The 21,645-nt window shown below is 33.1% G+C and overlaps 1 protein-coding gene across 5 annotated transcripts in view; it reads left to right on the top strand.

The window, feature by feature from the left end:
- Nucleotides 1–21,645, top strand: part of LOC125053968 — a 103,550-nt gene that overhangs the window by 45,440 nt on the left and 36,465 nt on the right. For 3 of the 5 annotated variants that reach the window (XM_047655606.1, XM_047655607.1, XM_047655605.1), the window contains exon 2: nt 3,124–3,447. In XM_047655606.1, the coding sequence (XP_047511562.1) occupies nt 3,310–3,447 (138 nt within the window). In that variant the 5' untranslated portion in view covers nt 3,124–3,309. Of the gene's footprint in view, nt 1–3,123; nt 3,448–20,839; nt 20,995–21,645 lie in introns of those variants that run through there. The other 2 variants (XM_047655609.1, XM_047655608.1) reach the window with 2 other exon arrangements.

Genomic DNA, 21,645 nt, shown 5'->3' with positions numbered 1-21,645 from the left:
TTTTACCTACCAGACTGCTAGATTTGTGAGAGAAATGCGGAAGAGCTACACTTATCTTGCATACTCCTCTTCCGCCAAAGAGAATAGGGGGCAATGCTTGATACCAAGAAGATGTTTCAGAACGCAGGAACGTATCAGAGGTGTCAGAGGCCAGAATGTCATTTGAGAAGAAAAGTCTTGCTAAATTTAGATCTACATCGTTCTTTTTTTGTTTTATTGTTATGTTAATATTTTTAAGTCATTGATATTTTACTTTACCATTTATCTAGTTCCTTTATACGCTAAAATGATGCTAAAAATTTTGTGAAATTGTTTGACCATGGATAGTTTCTTTTTATTTCATTGAGCACCTCCTGCTCTAGGTAATATAATATTTTCTCAGTCTCCCACATCATAATTTAGCACTTTCCTGTTGTGAAGCTCACAGTTATACATTTTAACGAGATCACAGCTTTAAAAATACCACTTTTAATTACATTTTCATTCTTTTCAATGAATGAATTGCAAATTTTTTGCCCTCCATTGTATTCGAGAATGGCAGGCGTCGCTATTATGTAAATAGTTTTGTAGTTTTTCATGGGAATTATAATTTACTTAGTTTAAGCAAAAATGAATTAATCACTCACTTTAATAAATCCGCAAATTAAGTTAAATTACAGTTGCATTTTATTAGTTTTACCGAAATATTCACACAACACGTCCTCATGCATTAAATATTAAGTGAACACGGAATTCCGGTTGAACTTTTAGCAGCCATTTAGTCAAATGAAATCCAAATTTCTCCATGTTTAAATTGTGAGGTGTGAAAGTTTTAACAATTTTAGCAAAGTGACGTGCAGGTGCTCCCGAGTTTCAATAGTCAAATGTATATTGCGTTTTCAACTCTAGTGCGTTTATTATATACAGAAATGAATTTTTGAAGTGTTGCTTCTTTAGGCGAATGAGGGTAAAATTTTTACGGATGAAACGCAATAATAATAATATAAAGCGTGATGAAGATATGCAGCGTTTTTGTCGAAGAAAAGGGAAAGAGTGAGATGGGCGAATTACCTTATAGAAATTCTATTTTTAAATTTAAATTTTGTAAAGAGAATAATTTATGAAATATTAGTATTTTATATTTTATGCGAAATAATTTATTGAAGTCTCAAATTACGAATTGTAAATTAAAAAAAATATTGACAATTAAATTTATTGAATTCCTAACATATTTTCCTTTTTCCCTTCCTTTAAGTCTCGGAAATCTAAATTTCTAGATTTGTATAAATATGAAGAAGACTTAAAAATTAGTTTGCCAAAGAAGTTTAACTCCTGACATGTGTACTTTGTACGCACGCACTTTTTTTTATTGACGTTGTGATTAAAAGTGCGGCTCAAACCTGAAGGATTTGTTCGAGCTGTCCACGAATGCATTTTTCTTCCCATGTTCGGATTTGTGAGACGGCACGTACGATGAGAATCGACGACGTGTCGGTGTCAAGCACAAAAGGATGACCACCTTCTTGCCTATGACATTTAAAAAAGACACAGATGTTATCTTAAGCCTAAAGGTTTTAGCGGCATTATTATTTTCTATGTTGGAAATGGGAATTTTCCGTATAAATTTTATATAACGGCGTTTACAAAAGAAAATAGATGTGAAACATGTTCATATTCGTAGAAACTACTAGGAACAGAACGTAACGAAAATAAACACGTAAAACCCGAATTTCTAGAAAACATAATTGATTAATACCTCTTTATTCCCAGAGTCATATTAAAACGAGGTAAATGGGTAACAACAGCAGACGCAATTATGGATAACTGTATTGTAGTAAAAGTGAGATTTTAATTTCCCCCGCTCTATTCGCGAGTTTCCTCCCTCGACTCGATGGCGCCACTTGTTCCTATAGGGATGCTCCTGTTTGTCGATGCTTTTATTCATTTTTATAGTTTGATTATTGAACAAAGATGAAAGATATAATGAATATTCGTTTAACCTGCAAATAAATAATTTAAATATTCTGTATCTATTTGAGGATTATTGACATTGTACATGATACATCTTTATGAATAATTTGTACTTAATTTTCGTAAAATTATCGTTAGATAAGTTGGACTATTATTCCATACTTGTACATTATAAAGAAACAATAATACTTAAAAGTTACTTTCATTCTCATTTTGCGTTATAATTGTTCGGGGCACTTACAATAATCTGGAAAACGCGAAACAATCAGTAGAAGGTCTACAGAAGAGCTTAATCTCCTCCAAATTCCCTTTTTATATAATTAAACATATTTAAGGGCAACTCGATACACTTGAGGTTCGAAGCACATCACTAAAACATGGTGTCTACGAAAGAACTCACTTGACATCTTCGATTTTCGTTATTTGCTTTGAGAGTGAGATAAGAATGTTTTTCGTGTATTTGTTTGATTATCGTGATTCGTAGCTAGTATAAGATATAATTGAGTAGAATTGAATTAGGGTTAATTATATAATTGTATATAATTACGTATTGTATTGTATATTGTATAAGTGCGTATATTAAAATAAATATATGTATAACATGTGTTTAATTTTGGCCTAAGCCAAGCACGATGTTAAAGGCGAAGAAAAAACGAATCTAAAGCTTCTTATCTAAACCTTTTTTTTTAATATTTTATACAATCTGTTTCGTAGGTAATCCCGTTGCCATGATAACGCACAAAAGCTTAACGATCTTAAACGATTTTCAAAATTTGAATTAAATCTGTTAAGCCAAACAAACAACACATTGTATGTAGTAAAAATATAATGGGTAGATTCCAATGACAATTTATTATTATTTTTTTCATTTTTATGAATGAATTTGCAAGGGTGTTAATTTTATTAACTCATTTTACCTCAATATTTGTATGGAAAAATGGGTTACTTAATTTTTTACATTATCCTTGTACTGTTACGTTAATATCCATATTGGCATCGTTATGCTTTAAATAGATAAAAAAATGCCATAACGTATAAAAACGTTTAAAAAAAAATATATATATACATAGTTTCCATCTCTTTTTTAGGCTTTTTATCTTAACACAAATAATCATGGAAGTATAATTTTTAATATTTTATTCATTTGAAATGATATTAATTTTCCTGTTTCAGGTGCGAGTGTGCTGAAGAAGGTTGTGAAGACATTATGTTAACAGAAAAAAATACAATATTGTTTCGTAAGTACTGTATGTGAACGAATATAATTAGAATTATTAGAACAATGTGATAGTTAATACCTAAATACTCAGCCTAAAACCAAAACTAATAAATGCCATGAGCATCAATCAAGTGTAAAATATGAAGTTAAGTGTCAGTGCATACCGTGCGCATGCGTCTGCCCATAAGAAGATCCTGACGTCATCCTACCAGCAACACTATGGGAGCACCGCGGCGCCACCTGCGTGCAACCCTATGCAGACACCTTTTACTCCGCAGGTAAATTATAGCTACTAAGCTATTCTACCTTGGCCTGGGGGTTTTTGGAAATTAATTTTTTAATTTTCCATACTGGAATTCCCTGGAAGAAATCGTTTGTTAGCGATAAGGCCTTTTTTATGTAATAGGCAAACGAGCAGGCTCATCTGATGTTAAGTGATACCGCCAACCCTGAACACTCACATTGCCAGAAGGCTCGCAAGTGCGTTTCTCTTTTTTTGGAGAACCCTAAGTCGAATTGGTTCGGAAATACTTCAGTGGGCAGCTGATTTCACATAGTGGTGGTGCGCATAATTGCCTTATAACTTATTAGACCTGCTTTTTATATGGTAACAAAGTAAACAAATAAATACAATAAACTTTTAAGAAAACTTAAAATTGAGCAATTTTAAAAGGTGAGCCAGTCTTTGTGTCTTTTCATAATTTCGAAGTGGCAAAACTAATTGAATAGCTTTTGTGTCAATTTCCTTACAATATTCAGGGTATTCTTTTATTTGTGTCTATAATTCATAATAATTTTATTTTAAGTGACGTTTGAGAACAATAATCGTGTTTCCCATTACAATTAAAACCACGAACTTCTCTTGATATGAACCGGTATAGTGCACGCGTTTACATTCGACACACGTAGAAATCAGAATTACTATCATTTAATTAAACCGCGCTGATTTAACAAATCATATTGTTAGCAAACATTTACTACGAGCATTGATACAATCAATAACTTCAATAATATATTCTATTGTGTTAGTAACTTTGCTCATGTATACTTTAATAATAAATGGTAAACTTTGAACGATAGCCTAATGCGCGAACTATATTTGTATACGACAGTAACTACATTATTAGTTATTGACAGCTCAGAATTTTTATTCTATTTGGTGATGGATGTTTATCATTTCGATTAGTTTCAACAACGAAAATGGAGCCTGAGTGATTCAATAAATTTTCTTAACATAAAAAATAAATATAAGTACTTTATAACATCATGTATGTTTTATAGTAAAAATTACCTTAACGAAAAAGGAAGCGACAATAAAGATTCCATAAAGCTAACGAAGTGGCCACGAAATAAAACAGAGCAATGTAATTACATTCTAAGAATTTCCGCCAACTCTTGTTCGCACTCAAAGAGACAGTTACGAACTACGGAACTCTGTTGTAAACCAAAATAAAACGTTCAGGTATGTGATTTCGTCAGGAGTGAGTCTCTTTATGAGCGAGTACAGAGTTGAATTGTAATGTGCTAACATTAGTTTGTATTAATGATCTTGCGGTAAAGGTTACTAAAGGAACAGCCTCAGATCCAAATATATGTTCCGGACACCGAAGGGCGATCACCTTAATGACTCTAATAAAAATGGTCTATTAACTCTTCATTTCTAAATAAATACTTAAAAGTTTTCAAGACCAATTTATAAATCGAGAAAAGATTGAAGTGGCATTCCGAACGTTCTCCAAACAGTGTTGCATAACCTCCACTCGCAAACTCACTTAGGCTCCCAGTACAAAGTATCAAAGTAATATGAAAGTTTTATTGAATATCCAGGTCAACACGTCCAGTTGGGTTGAGTAACTGGACGGTTCAAGATATCGTGTCTCCTTGATACTTCGATTGTTTGCGCTATTGAGGTTCCATACTTTTACACTTAAACTTCACACTTTTTATGTAAATAAAAGTATTTTCATAGATTAACATTTGTGGAATATAGATCACATTTTTATCTATATCGATTTAATCTATCATACTTCGGTAGAAGGCTGCAGCGTTGTATAACCTGTGATTAATTACTTCGCAACTTCCTCTGTTACGCTTCAAATTAATCACTATCGGCCACCTACTGAAATTCTATATCCAGAAAATCTAGCACCGCAAGTCATAACATCAATCAATTTTCATAATATTGGTTTCTCAACTCCGTTAAATTAACTTTAAAGTAACTAGAAAATCACAAAAAGCTTAAATTTAAATTGTTTTGTACTTATCATTTTCTTCAACAATTTAGTGAAAGAATATAATTCTTTGTATTGTTTCCAAATGGAAATTAAAAACCAATTATTAACCAATTAAAAATAGACCGTAAATCAAGAAGGCAAGAATCATTACTTTGATAGGTCAGTTGTATCTAGAACCAATCTGAACCATCAGTAGTATTAGTTCGGTCGCGGGTTGGTGAGTGCAGAACAAACTTTGCTACGGGTCTCCGTCTATATGTGGTATGCAACTGCAGCACATTAGATAAGGTGTTCTTACTTTCAAATAAAGTTAGTCTTGGTTCTAATTTTGATTGATATTTAACAATTGAATTATAGGAGAACCATTTTATGAAACACTGTTGCTATGGTGTTGCTTCTCTACTGGTGTTCTGATGATAGAACTGTGGGTTACATTAAAATGTTGTATAAGGTTAAGTGGAATCTATTGTTTCATATCACATGATTTAAAAATGAATTGAAGTGATCCATGTTTACGAGTGTTACTGAGATCCTTTGTGTTCGTACTTGAAAGTTTTGTTAATATGCGGAATATGTGAATATGAGGTGAATATGATCGTAAGGTGTGAAATAAGACGCCCTTTGCAAATGTGAGCTACGAACTGGCTTTTGTTAGTACAAGATGTGAACTCTCTCTTGTTAGGCTTGCAAATGCGCTTGTCATTGAAGGATATTTTATTTGAATATGTTTTCCTTGAGAAAGCTTATTCAGCCGAAAGTAATATTAAATTTTCGTCGTAATATTAAATATATTAATTATGAAATATGTGACACGTGTTTGCTAGTTGGAGATAGGGACCCTCATAAAGCTATTGAACGACTACCTTCCGATTTAACAACATACTAAAGTGGTGCCACGATGCTAAACTAGTACTTAATATTAAAAAGACAAAACTGCTTATTATACAATCCAATTTTATCAAAGAAGCCTCTGGTGTAGCTTTTGTGGCCCACGAACACGCATGTCAACCGTGTGCCCTTCTATATAAATAGTTTTCAAGCATAAATATCTAGGTATAATTATCGACAAAAACATGCATTGGAATCAACATATAACGTCTGTGATAAGCTAAGACAGTTTTTTGCACAAATAACAATACTCAAAAAGCGTATCCCATTTAAAACCAAACTTTCACTTAATAACGCGCTCGATAATAATCCTCGACTCATATATGTAAATATAAGGAAAGAGGAGTTTGAAAACACTGCAAAATACTGACCATACCTAATAGAAAAAGAAAATAAATCTCTTCTAGTTGAGCAATTTTTCGATATGATATAAAAAATGAGTTGAGCATGACGTACAGGTACCGACCCGAGCGGTAACGCAAGTTCGGCTCTGGACTTCGAGAGCAAACATATATGGCGAGAGAACGTTGAGGTATTTGCTACTGCGGCTAATAAATAGAGTACCCAGTCAGTTGTTAGATAGCCTAACTTTAACCCACATGAAAAGTTGAAAAACTTTTTTTATATGCATTTATCGCGTTCCTAAACAAGCCTGCTATGGTTACATTTATACAAACCTCAGCGGTTTTCTAATGTAAAATAATACGATTTTATTATGTTATTCTGTAAAAATAATAATAAATGCATAAATACTAATCATAACTAAATCTTAACCTAATCTAGAAGTAGAAAGATTTTTGTTTATGTGAAAAATAAAAATCATACCGAATAAAAATCTACTTAACGATATACAATGTATTCCTTAAGCTTTTCCATAAAAAAATAAAGCTGTCAGTAAAACAGCAAAACACTCGGTGTTGATTGCAATATTATGCGGAAGAGATTGGCCATCCACCGAGCCATTTATTCGTTCTGACTGTGACGTGTGGAGTTATTTTCATTAAGTCCGCCTCGGGAATTCCGGACACCACCTAAATGAGATTTTTACGACGTCTTACATTAAAGGACATGACTTTTTCTTAATTCTAATAGATTCTGTGATTCCGAGAAACATCGCTAATGACATTAATAACGAAACAAATTAGGTCATTATTGTAATTTTACAATTTTCTATGCAAATCAGGACAAAAGTATTAATGTAATTTTAAGGTAGAATTTTATATTTGTAATTTATTGTTGAAAGATAAAAATAATTTATATAATGTATAAATATATAGAAAGTAAACTATTAATTATTATATATTATGTTGTATTATATTCATTTCATATTATATGTGAAATATGAAGCTACAGTTATGATTACAAATGAAGAAGGTGATGAAGAACTACACGTTCAGGTAGTAAGGTTATGCAGGCGAAGGAATATGTGCAATCCACCGGTACTCTCTCGCCTCCATGACCTGACTAAATGAACTGATTCTGCAGCAGATGCAAAAAATGGGTCATAGAAGATACTGGACCAACAAAACCATAATAAACCTCGCAGTTACAAGTGTAAGTAAGTAACGACAAATGTTTATAAAAGCCAGAACATTCCGTTGGGAACAGTCCACTTAGAAGCCCTGTTCAACAATTAAACTGTCCCTTATCACTCGAAATTTGATGTGTCGCCCAGCTGCGGCCACGGCAAGAACTTTATAGAATTGTGACTAAAACTGCCGATGTGTTTGTGAATTTCGCGACAATTGTTAATAAAGATGGAGATAGTTGTATCACTCGAACCCGCTCGTAAAATTGTTCCCGACATCGTAACATGCCTTCGGTACAATATAGATATTAGAGTTATATTTACAATTTATAGAATGTAATACTACATAAATATTTAACTAATATGCTGCAGTGTTCTGGAGACTAATGACGTATACAAAGATTGAGATTAAAAAAGGGAATTGGTTTTATAAAAAGTATTTAAACTCTCTTTGAGTATCTAGAATTCCTTGATTTGATTCCTTGATCTTCGATAGTATGGTCCATCAGAATTCAGCTAAGCTACGAGCAACTTCAGTTTAAGCTTCGGTTTTAAAGAGCATTATGATTTAGATTTATACCTTTATCAGTGAAAAACATAATTTATAATAAGATTTGTATGACGATTGTATAATTATTTCCACAAATGGACACACATTATGTTATTCAATAAATGACAGACAGATGTTCGTCATAGCTTACAAATAAATTGTTGATCACATTGTACCGTGGAAAACTCTCGGGTACATTTGAAATATAAAGTGAAGGGTATTTTTAGCATTTTCCTTTTGTTTCTATATCTCGCAAGTTGCATTGCAAACGTGTAGGTACTCCAATGCAAGACGTTGAATATGACATTTTCATTTTATTTTCTCGTTTTCAGTTTCAGGAACACCTTATAATAAAATTAAATTCAAAGCAAGGAAAACGCATTACTTACGATAATGAGATTGAAAATGTTTGCGGTGGGCATACGATTAAAAAAATAAAAATAGGAAGAAAACGGAGTCTTAATAGATTTTTCCTTTATGTTTTGTAAGATGCAAGTTACGGTATTTTCTGTTTTACTATTTCTATAATACGTTAGTAAAGTTTTACAAACCCATGGTGCACGGTGAGCGTACGACTACGGAATGGAGAAGATTCTTAGTAAAGAAATACGAGAACTTAGTAGACTAACATACATAATAATAATAGTCAATAATAGATTTTTAAGAAAAAAAAAATGTGGAAAATAATATGTCATAATACGTTTCTCAAAAATATAGCATTTTCTTTTTGTTTCTTTTATGATCTGAATTTACATCACAAAATGAGTGCTTTGCTCCCAAAGAACCATAATGTATGATTAATTTTCTTAACTCATATCACTATATATGCAATTCGTAAATAAAAACCATAATTTGTATTATTTTGTGTCTTTAATTTTCAACATCAATTAAGTACAGTGACCATTCAAAATAACAACGCATTAAACATTTCTATTTAGTTAAAAAGAGTTTGAAAAGCGAAGCTCGTGGAAGCTCATTTCCAAGGAGTTTTTAAAGCGCTTATCGCGAGCTTCATTGTATTTGGAAAGTTCAAATTAACACAACTTTTGGCGCGGCACCACACAATGTTCTTACTTTAGCTAAGTCATTTCAACGTTAGTGGCTGTTTAAACTTAACCGTGCGACAAATTAGCAATTCTTCATCATATGTGTCTATTGTGAGTACCTACTTAATTCTCGCCACCACAAATCTTTGACAAAATAAGTAATAACAAATGTCTATTTAACTTCCAATAAAAAAACGAAAAGGACATATTTATCAAGACATAAAACAGCTTCAAACTCTTAGGCATTCAGGTTTCAATACAATTCACTGGGGGATTAATTATTTCCAACGGATGCTATTAATATCTTCGAGGAAGCTTTTATTGGTAATTCATCAGAGTCGCGGTCGCTATCACATTGTCCTGGAGTCATATAAATGCTATTGTTACGTAAAAATGCAGTTAATCAAACAAGCTGCGTTGCCAAAGGACGAAATCTGGATTTCCATGATATTTTCTATTTCTAGACTAAATCAATTAAAACTATGAAAACGGTAGAGCTTACAAATATCTTGATACTTGATTTAACCCTCTATAAATTTGCCTTAGTGACATTGACATAAATAAACGATGGCTAAACACGTTTTGGCACTTTGAGGTTAAAAACCCAGGTCATTAGGATTCCCAGTCACCGGCCTCCAGATTTCCATTCGCCTCGGAGGAAGCCAATCCCGCTTTCTTCTGATTATAATAAATTACATTTATTAGCACTCTCGCCTCCGATATTCAATTCGGTACCGTTCTATAAAAAGCCTCCCGAAATAAGAATTCCTTTTATATTTTCGAAACCAACAAGTGAGTGTTGAATTCGTAATGACACTTAATAGTTAATTGAGCACGGTTATTTTTTATTTTATATTATTTATTTTTTGTAACACTTCGTTGCACTAAAACATAAAAATTGAACATAATTAAATGAAAAGAAGGGCAACTGGCGGCCTTATCGCTTTCGAGCGATCTCTACCAGGCAACTACTGTAAGAAAAGAAAAATAAATGTATTAAATTAGATAAGGTAGGCAGGAAGTATTAGTAGTTATTAAGAAAAAAAAAACTAAACAGGGACAAAAAACAAACTAAACTAATAAAGGATACATGAAAAATAAAAAGTGCACATGAATCACGATAATTTTAGATCAGTTTCACATCAGTTAGTACGAAAGTTAGGGATACGACGTGGACAGGTAATGTTTGTACAGAAGAAATTTAAAGGAAGATAGAGAAGGAGCTAAGCGAATAGGGACAGGAAGTGAATTCCATAGCCTCACTGCGGAGACCTTAAAGGGTTCGCCAAGAATGGAGGAGTTATGAGATTACTTGAGCACCTCAAATTGATAATTTAAATTCGCTTACTTTTTACTAGGGTAATAATAAAGTTATTTTGTATTCTTTATTTTATTTTAGTAAAAAAAAATACTTTTAAAAGTCTCTTTTAAAAAACTATATACCTATATTTTAATAAATATCTCTCCTCATCCCGTTTACCTTAGTTATTGTCCAATATCGACACCGTTATGAATAGAAAAGCTATTCAGAATAAATTGAGGCACGAATAACCCTCCCTATTACTTAGTAATATATTTATTCGCTATAGCTATTATACATTTTGAAAGTTGGTTTTGTACTTTAGATACGTTATTATTATTAACTACTTATGTTGTAAGCATTCTAATTTGTTTTCTAAAAAAAAAAACGCTAATTCGTATTGATTATTAATCACGAACCAAGGCTAAAACTCTTAAATGCTATAAATAATTATATTATTCGGCAAAAGCTGACTTGTTTTTCATTAAAAGCTGATAAATTAATTATCTGCTTTTTCGCCAAAACAGGTTCTTTCGAGGAAATCTCTTTAAAGGGAAACATTCTTCTTGAGGCGTAAAAATATTTTCTAAAACGTTGTTTAGGAATTAATTAATGATTAAAATAAATACTTTATGGGGCCCTTATTACACTACGACTATTTTCATGATGATTATCCATTGAGTAAAAAGATTCTTGGGACCGCCTCCATGGCTGCGGCATGGTAACCGCATGTATAACCCGATGGTTCTGAGTTCGATCCATCAACGGAGGCTGAATATTAATATTTTTTTAAATATTTAAAAAGTATGCTAACACATCTAACATTTCTCGAGTCTGTTTTAATATACCGACGTGATTAATGGAAGAGGACTGAAGTTTACTTTGTAACCCTATTAGCCTCAGCTGGGATGACACTTTGTGATTTATGGGACCAATCACCTACTTGACAGAATTACCACGCATTTCAGGACGATATGGGCTAATATGTACGTTGATAGATCTAGTTACTTTAGATTTATGCTGCAACTATTAGCACACATTATCAAAATACCTACTCCATGCTGAGAAATAGGTTCTAAATGAAGTATAGGTACAGGCGTAAAACAAACGAGTTCATTTTATAAATGTACAAGGTGACGGAAGTGTACTCGAATGTCGTAAAAATAATACAATATCGTTTAAAGTATCCGCAATATATCGTCCTTATTGCTTTTGATTCGCGGCATAAGCTAATAGCGAAGTAAACATCGTCTTTCATCAAAACCAAAGTGAAGTAATCTCATATGAGCCAGGTCAGCTTTTGCTTACACGACTAGAGCTAAACTACTACTGAGGATCAGCTTTATTATAAAACGGGGTTTGGCGAATTTTCTTTTAGATATGTATATATTTCTCTGCCTGTTGCCGTGGAGACATTTCGTCGAGTCGTTTTAGCAACCTTTCATTCTGAATTATTGATTTTCCTTTTTCGTTTCATTATATTCCTACCTAATTCCTTTTTAAAAATTTACATTGTTTTATGTGTAACCGCGGACGCCTGTCACCTCTTTGATACAAAAACTGCTCGGTTATTCGATTGAGAGGAAGTTGCATGGATCTGGTTAGCGCTGCGCCTGATTCGTAGGTTCTCATGTCATGTGTTTTTTTTTTAATATACTTCTTAATTGTTTGATCTTCCTCCAATTCAAAATAATGAGTTGCCGCATGATGTTTTTGAGTAATAATTTAGTTGACCAGATTTGTCTACTTCGTTAATTGCTACTAATCGATGTATGTGACGACTCATTGGTCTTGTGGTTAGTACCCCTGACTACGAATCCATGGGTCCCGGGTTCGATCCCCGGCTGAGACAAACATCGATGTGATGAGCATTTGGTGTTGTGCTTAGGTCTTGGGTGTTTAAATATGTATTTATATGTCTATCTATCTATAATATGTATGTATATCCGTTGCCTAGTACCCATAACACAAGCTTCACCAGCTTAGCATGGGACTAGGTCAATTGGTGTGAATTGTCTTTAAAAAAAAAAAAAAAAAAAAAAAAAAAAATGTCTGACTAGTGAAATCGCTAACGCCTCTATTTCGAAGTCTAGTAATAAAGTTGGACTTTATAGATATCGTAGCGTTCTTAGTTTTACGAGGCGTCCGCTACAGTTCAGTAATATTGTCACCAAGAACCTTTTTTTTCAATATCTTGTTGATCTTTACATTTCATTTCTAGATATAAAACTGATAGCTTTTGACTTCAATTCAATGCAATTGCTGGGTTTTTATGCTGGGAATGACGTAATGTCCTTTTGTATTGTAATATCAAACGGGGCAAATACGGATACGGAAGTGAGAGCAACATAGTATTAACCAGAGTCTGTGGTCTCTTGACAAAGTGGCGGTGAATATAACTCAGTAATTAGTTATGTGGCGTTTCAGTACAACTACATATTAACATTCTACTTAATAGTTATATTATTAACCTTGCAACTTTTAGCTTTATAGTATGAAGCTACCTTATTGCAGTTTCCTTGCGCTTTAAGGAAAACCTGAGGGCACTTATGTTTTTGACGACTGCTGTAATTAAGGTGCAGTCAATATTTGTTAAATTTCCGTTACTATATAAAGCTAATAAGCGAGGGCTCTTGAAGTAGATTTGATTTGAGGACAATTTTTCAAAGCAATTCCAGGATTACGACACGAATTTATAAAATATACATATTCGCACAAAAACTTACTATATTGTATCAAATACATGTGGAGTTTTACTATAGAGATGGTCATTGACTGAAGTAAAAACCGCGTTAAGGAGCTATAACGGCGCTAATTGCGTCGTTAACTTTAAACACTTTTTAAGACTACGTTCCGCTTCCTGTGCTTTTACCGTTCAATAAAGAAGTAGATTTGAATTTTTATAATGATTAAGCATTTTAAGATAGTTTAGTATACTTTCCTCGATTTCGTCCACAACTACATTAAACTATTGAAGAAGATAATAGAAATATCATGGGTTCTATCACGATTTATAGGCGATAAACTACAAAAAGAATCTGAATAAAAAAACAACAATAGAAAGATGTACAGAATCGACATTTACGATTATACGAGACTCAAAAAATGATTGTTAAATCCATTTCAATGAAATCTTAATTATGTCGAGGGTTAAAAAGGTTACGTATCTAATTGGTGGCTGAATTAAAAAGATCCCTTTACTAAGTAAAATATATTTTTTATGAACCCAAACAAAAAAGAGACGATTCTACTAATCTCTGCTCAACTCTGTAAGCCCTCAATCAGTGGGCCGTGCTTCTAATGGAATTTATAAAGTCTCAGTGCCAAAACGAGAGATTTGCCGTGGTCAGAGTCGAGTACTGCTTTTTTTATCAATTTAGATAAGTATTTGTGTGCACGCAGTACTTTAAAACCTATATTACTTACAAATTTCAAGTTTATTCATTATTAATAAACTTAAAATTGTAAAAATTAGTTTCAATGGTTGTATATATGTAGCCCGAAGAGAGCGAATAGTAGAACAAACAACTATGGTATAATGAAATTAACAAATTACGCTCGCTTCAACGGCTCCATAAAATCTTAATTACTACCTAACAAATAGCTGTTAATAAACACGTGGGAGCAATATTCTATCGTGTTAGGGATTATTGTACAATTTATTGCAGGTAATTTCGCCTTTTCGTATTATTATAGATTTTTTGAAGATTTATTTATTGACCTCAGACATAATATGTTTCCTAATCATTTTTATTCATAAAGTGATCGATCGAATAAACTTATTTCTGTTGTACCTAACATCCTTTGTAGATAATGCTATTATTATATAATTTAAATGTTTCGAACGAAACACCTGCATAAGTACACTACAGTTTATTGAACTTTGTAAATTGAGAATCGTGTTTATGTTGAGTACTCGCAAATTGGTTATTTTAACGAACAAACTTTGACGTTATTTTGTAGAGGATCACTTTCCCGACTTGATATAACTTTTTAATTCCATGCGAAGAAGTTCGTTACACGATACAGATGCTAGAGCTATAGGGTATTTATATCTGTTTAAATGCTTCATCAACTTTGGCCAAATTAAAGTGGACACGCGTAATGTATCTATTACAATACATTATTCGAACGATTTGGAGCTACTATAGACCTCCAAAAACTCTATAATATTTTACATATACAAAGAAATAAATCTAAAAGTGAAAATTAACGAAACAGAATTTCTGGAAGGAAAAGTTAATCTTTACAATAACAACCCTTAAATTTGCTACTGTACCGCTATAACTCTGTTTAAAAGCACTTGTTTTGTAGACGTGTAATTTGTATTCCAATACTAACAATTTCAACAACAACACAAGTTGTGTGCGGCTAGAGAAGCTATCTCTGGGGTACAACTGGGGTAGCTTGTACTTTGTTGTATGAGATGAATGTAAGCCTCAATTCAGCCGAGACAATCCCAAAACCACCTTCTGTAGACCGCTACAAGCACAATGTTATTTATACAACAATATTTCAACTACATTCTATATTGCTTGCGAGCTGCATACATCAACCCTATTCTTACCGATAAACATTACGAAACATCTGGTGTTTATTTATCTGCATGTCAATTGTATTATTTAGTAAAACATGTATTTCGATATATTCTTTTATATATATATTTTTTTTATATATATCTCGGACTTCGAGGTGATACGGATGGTATTTTGTATTTTGCCTTGACGTCCGATGATGAAACTCAGCTGCAGGTATTAGACCGAACAACTCCTCTGAACACTCTCCATGGTAAATGCGGTAAAAGATGCAGAGAGACCCCACATCTCTACGCAACGCCAAGGGATCAAGCCGCACGGAAAGTGACTGGTCGTCGACGATTCAATACGAATAAGTAATTTCGATCTTAAAACGACTAAATTTCTGCAACATACAGTTATTATTATGTAGTTCCCATTTGTTATATTTATCCTAAATACAACGCTGATTCAAACAATGAAACCAAAATGACGCCTTATAGGGGAGTAGTAAGTGGTTTTGCATAGCATATTGTGGAACGAGCGAAATTGTTGTCAAAACTCCACGTAGGTGCGACTAACTTTAACATAGTTCTGAACATTATGTTGCAAAATGTAATTATGATGACAGAAAGCTTCACTTTAATTAATAACTCTATCCCAGGGTTTGGAACTCGTAAACGACGCTTAAACTTAAATCATTAGACAAAGTTTATTCTTGCTTTTAATTTCTATTTATTTATATAAGTTTTAAACAACGTGTATGCCTAAAATTGTACAAGAAAATACGACATCACAAATTTTATACACATACAATGTAGCAAGTAAACAATTGCAATAAAACATTTTTCTTGTCCTATCCTTAATAAATAATTGAGATAAGGGTTACGGTCTGCGCAATATTTTTTTATTACTTATTTACATGTCTTTAGAATTGTTATATAAGCTGTTTTAAGCAATATAAATATGAATTCCATCAAATATGTCAAGTTATTCTAAAGAGTAACTGTTTTAGGAATTTCTAAATAGTGGAAAAGTCTTGCTTACCGAAGACACTGTTCTGGCCTTTTCCATCTACATATTTATGTCGCAGCCTAATAGCTTAATTTGCCGTTCAATTAACAGCCTAGCCGTTTAAGTAGCGGGTAAAGAAAGATGTTCACTATTCAGCCGTAGCGTTTGTTACAACATTTAATAAACTGGCTGGCTAATGCTTAGGCCATTCGTACGATAGAGTCATTATTTGGCAGAAATAAAAAAGATGAAACATATGACATAAAAAAAATTTCTTTTAAAAATAAATTTAACACAATTTAACTAAAAAGGAACGTAACTGTCTTTTTAATACTGATTTACGATTATCGGAGTATTCGTTTCATATACATATATGTATTTCAAATATATTTAAGACATGATTATCCGTACGGTAATCCGAACTGCCCTGTAATAATTCTCCATTCGGCGAAACTCAATGATGTGTGAAACTCATTAGGAATCGTTCCTGTTCGATTGCTTTGCACGATATTAGGTACCTATCTGTATCGTCCATACTATGGAATGTGCCTTTATAATGACAGAAATCACAACAGAACACTATAAAAAATGTCTTAGATAAAAGAGTATATTTTTCGTTCATTTACATTACATAATATTCAAAATAAAATATATGTCCTTCTCAAAAATACTAGACGCGTAACTTCACTTAGTGCTACCGACGTTGAAAATTTGTTCTTTTGATTGAGCCTTTGACTCTGAAATAATAAATATTTTTTAAATACATATTCATAAAGGCCGCATTTCGCCATCATCATGGATACCTATCTAGTTATTAGATTATCTTTAATATCGTTAGGCTGTTTAACAATATTAACAAATTTTCAAGATTTTAATGATAGTACGAAGTGATTCGATACGAAGATATTGTTTTTATGAGGATCCTTATAGATGTAATTATGAAGCTGACAAAAAACATGTTTGTAAATAGGCTACGAAAAATAAATTTTATTCACACTAACGAAATGTTAATTTAAAATTCAATATTATATAAAATCAGTGGCACTACTCAATTTGGTTTTGTCCTGAGATTTCTTTTCGACTTTCGCAACTTGCGTTTTGAATGCACGACCTCAAGGTAAAGGGGGGCGCTCCTAACAAGACTGTTGAGTCAATGTTTCGTCACTACGAATCTGTAATTACGAATTCATTTCATGATATATTTTTGATGTTTTTCGTAACTTTGAAAATAACTAGTGCTACGCCATACGCCCGTAGAATTCCTTTAAAAATTGTTGCAGCGCCATCTAGTTGTTAGCGGTCGAACTATGGCCACAACAAACTACGTTAAGGCAAAGCTTTACGCTGCTTGGTTCTTAAACGAGTTTCATCAAAATTGAGTAAAAGTGAAATTGAGTTACTTTACCGCTTGATTTTCCTACTGGTAGCAAAATTATTTCTGTTTTATGGATAATGCTGACTATGCTTAACGCTTTTTAAAAACAGGTGAATTCATATTTTACTAAAAAATTAGAACAGTTTGTTTTAAACTGTTTTGAAATATTGACTAGTCTTACGATTAAATAATCTTAATATTTTGCATATTTATTTAGATTATAACACAATTATAACTCAATTTATTTTTAACACAATCTATACTAATTTGGGCCATGGGTAACATTAACTAGTGCACAATTCAATTAGGGGATGTAGCGTCCTCGTTATGCAAACGAGTGTGGCTTTGATGGTCAGCCTTAGCCAATAAATTTGGCGGCGCGAAAATTACCAATACAACAACACTGGAATCTATCCAACCGATGAAAGTTTTACATTAAAATTGATTACTTAATATTGAAAATATAAAAGTCTGTATTTTGCACGTTTTATATTTCTATGTTTTGAATGGTTTGGTAGGTATACATGCAAATTTATATTTTGATTTGTTTGTAAATAACATAAAAAAAATCTTTATCTTTAAATAAATTAGACATAAACCATTCTTATAATAATATCGAAACTTTCATTTGATTCAGCTGAAAAAAGATTAACGATATTCGAGGTTTTCCCGCGGGTGACCAACCGTTATTGATTTATATCTTGTTTTTCACCCAAACTCTTTCGAAACAATATTATTTTATCCAATAACGAGTTAACGGACCAAACTTTTCACTGATGCGCTTTGATTTTATAACTAAAACTCAGAGTCTAGACGGTGTATCATGATCAAATCTAAAGCATTTACAGTGAAACAGCTTAATTCTAATGAAGATGTATTTTTCTGTTTAAGAACTTTCTTCGTTCAATAAACAAGAATGCAGTTGTTTTTGAGGCATAGCTGTATAAAAGTTATAGAAAATAAATAAAAATTAGTAAAATATTAATTTATAGCACGCGTAAACACAGTATCTACATCCTTTTCTAATACAAGATGCTGTGCTAGAATGGTATCTTTTTTTATGTAATAGGAGGCAAACGGGCAGGAGGCTCACCTGATGTTAAGTGATACTCGCAAGTGCGTTACCGGCCTTTCAAGAATTGGTACGCTCTTTTTTGGAAGGACCCTAAGTCGAATCGGAAGTACTTCAGTAGGCTGCTGGTTCCACAAAGTGGTGGTGTACGGCAAAAACTGCCTCAGGAAACGCTCAGTTATGGAACGACGGACGTCGAGGTTATACGGATGGTATTTTTTTATTTTGCCTTGACGTCTGATAATGAAACTCAGCTGCAAGTATTAGACCGAACCACTCCTCTGAGCACTCTCCATGGTTAAGTGCGGTAGAAGATGCAGAGAGACTCCACATCTCTACGCAACGCCAAGGGATCAAGCCGCACGGAAAGTGATTGGAGGAGCTGGTACTGGGGAGCTCCCGCCCAGAGGTGAGAACAGTATTCCATGTGGGGCCGAATTTGCGATTCATAGAGTTGCATGCGGTGGCCCGGAGTGAAGCTCGTCGTCGGGTGGCTTTATGAACTTATATACGTAAACATCATGCAAGCGAGATTTATTTCTACTTAATTGAATAGCGCAAAGGTTTTAAGTGGTGTAAGTCAAGGCTTACAAGAAAACCTAATGTTACGCTGGATATTTGACGCCTCACAGTAGAAAAGGATCATAAATATTAAACAAAAATTAAAAACTACTGTCGATACAACCCGAGTTTATAACCTTTAGCTTTGTATTTCATTTGTTATTTTTTTAAAGACAATTAATGCTAGGTCGTCTAAAATCAGTTGGTGCTCGGCGTAATTTGAATACACGTCTCTAGCAAAGCAAGATTCATAAATGTTAGGAATTACACCAATCACCACAATAGGGAAACGAAACACTTGTCATATAGTAGACAAGTTAATTTGCTGAAATACAACGATTAAACCTAATGTCCTCTCAGCAGTCGGGACACGTACAACCTCCATTAGTAGCACTAATGTGATTACTGTCCCTCTGAGATCTCTTGTTTCGATTCTATATGTGACGGTTTACCTAAACGTTATACCATCCTTACATGCACTATTTTATTGTCATTTATTTTATAAGATGATTAAATTAGTTTACTGGATTAATCATTAAGTGGCGTCAGATTGTTAGGGTGTCTTGGACCATTTGTTTATAAGCAAGTAACTGAGCTTTTAGGTTTCAGATATCGGTTCAGTTTATTGCGCATGTAAAAGGTCCTTTGGTCGACCTCTGGTTTTGAATTTACCAAAAATATTTATTTTATTAAAATCCTTTTGGTTACCGAACAGCATATAGGAACAGCCCTGCGATTCTGTAACTCACTTTTCGAGCTCACACAGCGGTTTTCGCATCGGCGGTCGCTCTGAAATCAGTCGTGAAGCAGTCATTTTATGATTTGGCATTCTAATATACAATAAACTACTACCTTTTCAGAATGCGAAAACCGCTGTGTGAGTTCGAAAAGTGAGTTACAGAATCGCAGGGCTGATGATAAGTTTTACGAATATTCGTACTTATATTCTTCCTCCATCGTATATTCAACTTTTTAATTTCTTCGTATGTCAGGAGTATGTACTAAAATACATGGTTCTAGGGTAAGCAGCCAGTGAAGTGATAGTAAATGTTTATTCTTCAACACCTATAGATAGGATGGCCTTTATGACATCTTAAACAGTACCGATATTTATTGCTCATATTCTGATACAGCATTAAATAAACTCACTTAGCCTATAAAATATTTATTACTTGTATCTGTTTGAATGGTTGGGCTTTTATCGTGACTGACATTTATTTCAGTACCAATTGCATTATCAGTGTTGTTTTAAAGGCGTCGCCGGTTGGATTTTGTCGAAATAATAATGGTTTGAAATACAATGGGCAATATCTGCCCCATGCCCCATTGAGATTCAGGTGACTTTAAATGCAAGGAAAAAATATTTTTTCAGTAAAAATAAATAATATTATTTTGATTTGGACATTTAAATAAATTGACAAATTATAAATACAATTTCACAATCGTATAGTTTTGTATCACTTATCTGGCCACCGAGACCTAAGAGTCAAAGGGTTTGTATGTAAGTTTAATAGACAAATTAATAAATAATAATAATTGCTCAATCCAAGTCGTGTCGCCTGCACGCTTTCAGTAGTACGTAGGCCGCGACGCGAGGTGGTACTTTTCAAACGCCTCCATTTTCGCTTCGAAACTGTTGCGACTCAACAGCCCTCCAATGTTTCCCGCGTAATTTAGAAATGTTTTGACAGTTGCCAAATGCCAATGGCATCCAAAAAAACTATAGTTCGTTTGCCGTCTGTGGTAAGGATTTAAGTGTTCGAAAATGTGGCATGTGTCCAATTAAAACTCCTTCGCTTGGTATTGTTCTAATGTTGCTGTTATATTAACAAATGTTTATTTAAGCACCATTCCTACCTTTTCTCTTAATCCTCGCATGTAACACTATAAGTTGAGACATTGTCAATTTCCTCGAACCTTTTACTTAGTTGGGTCAAGTAGCGGCCTTCGATTTCTGCGCGTTATTTTTACGGCTTATTTTTATCCGGCCTCTGTGTGCTTTTACTTCGATTAAAAAAGGGAGATTTGGTGCTTGATGTATATACACGGTGTCAAGTGCTCTGTTATAGTAATTTGTGAAATAGATGCACTCGAAATATTTTCTTATTTTCACTTTTACACAAATTACACTGATGTAAAATTAGTTTAAATTAAGGATACATTTTATTAACTGGGTTGACGATAGAAATCTGAAGATAATTGATTTAATGTCGTAACTAAGTCTTTTGTTATTTCATTTGTAAACAATGGGGACTGTAGATGAAGGCTCGAAAATATTGACTTGCTAAATATATTTCGTTCATTAATTTACGGATTTAAACTTCTAGCGGAAACTCTTGAACCTCGGTTACAAAGGTTTTTATTAGGTAATAACTAACACATATGTACATCAAA

This window comes from Pieris napi, chromosome 11 (genome assembly GCF_905475465.1).
Source record: "Pieris napi chromosome 11, ilPieNapi1.2, whole genome shotgun sequence".
NCBI lineage: Eukaryota > Metazoa > Arthropoda > Insecta > Lepidoptera > Pieridae > Pieris > Pieris napi.
This window is presented reverse-complemented; position numbering and strand designations above follow the sequence as displayed.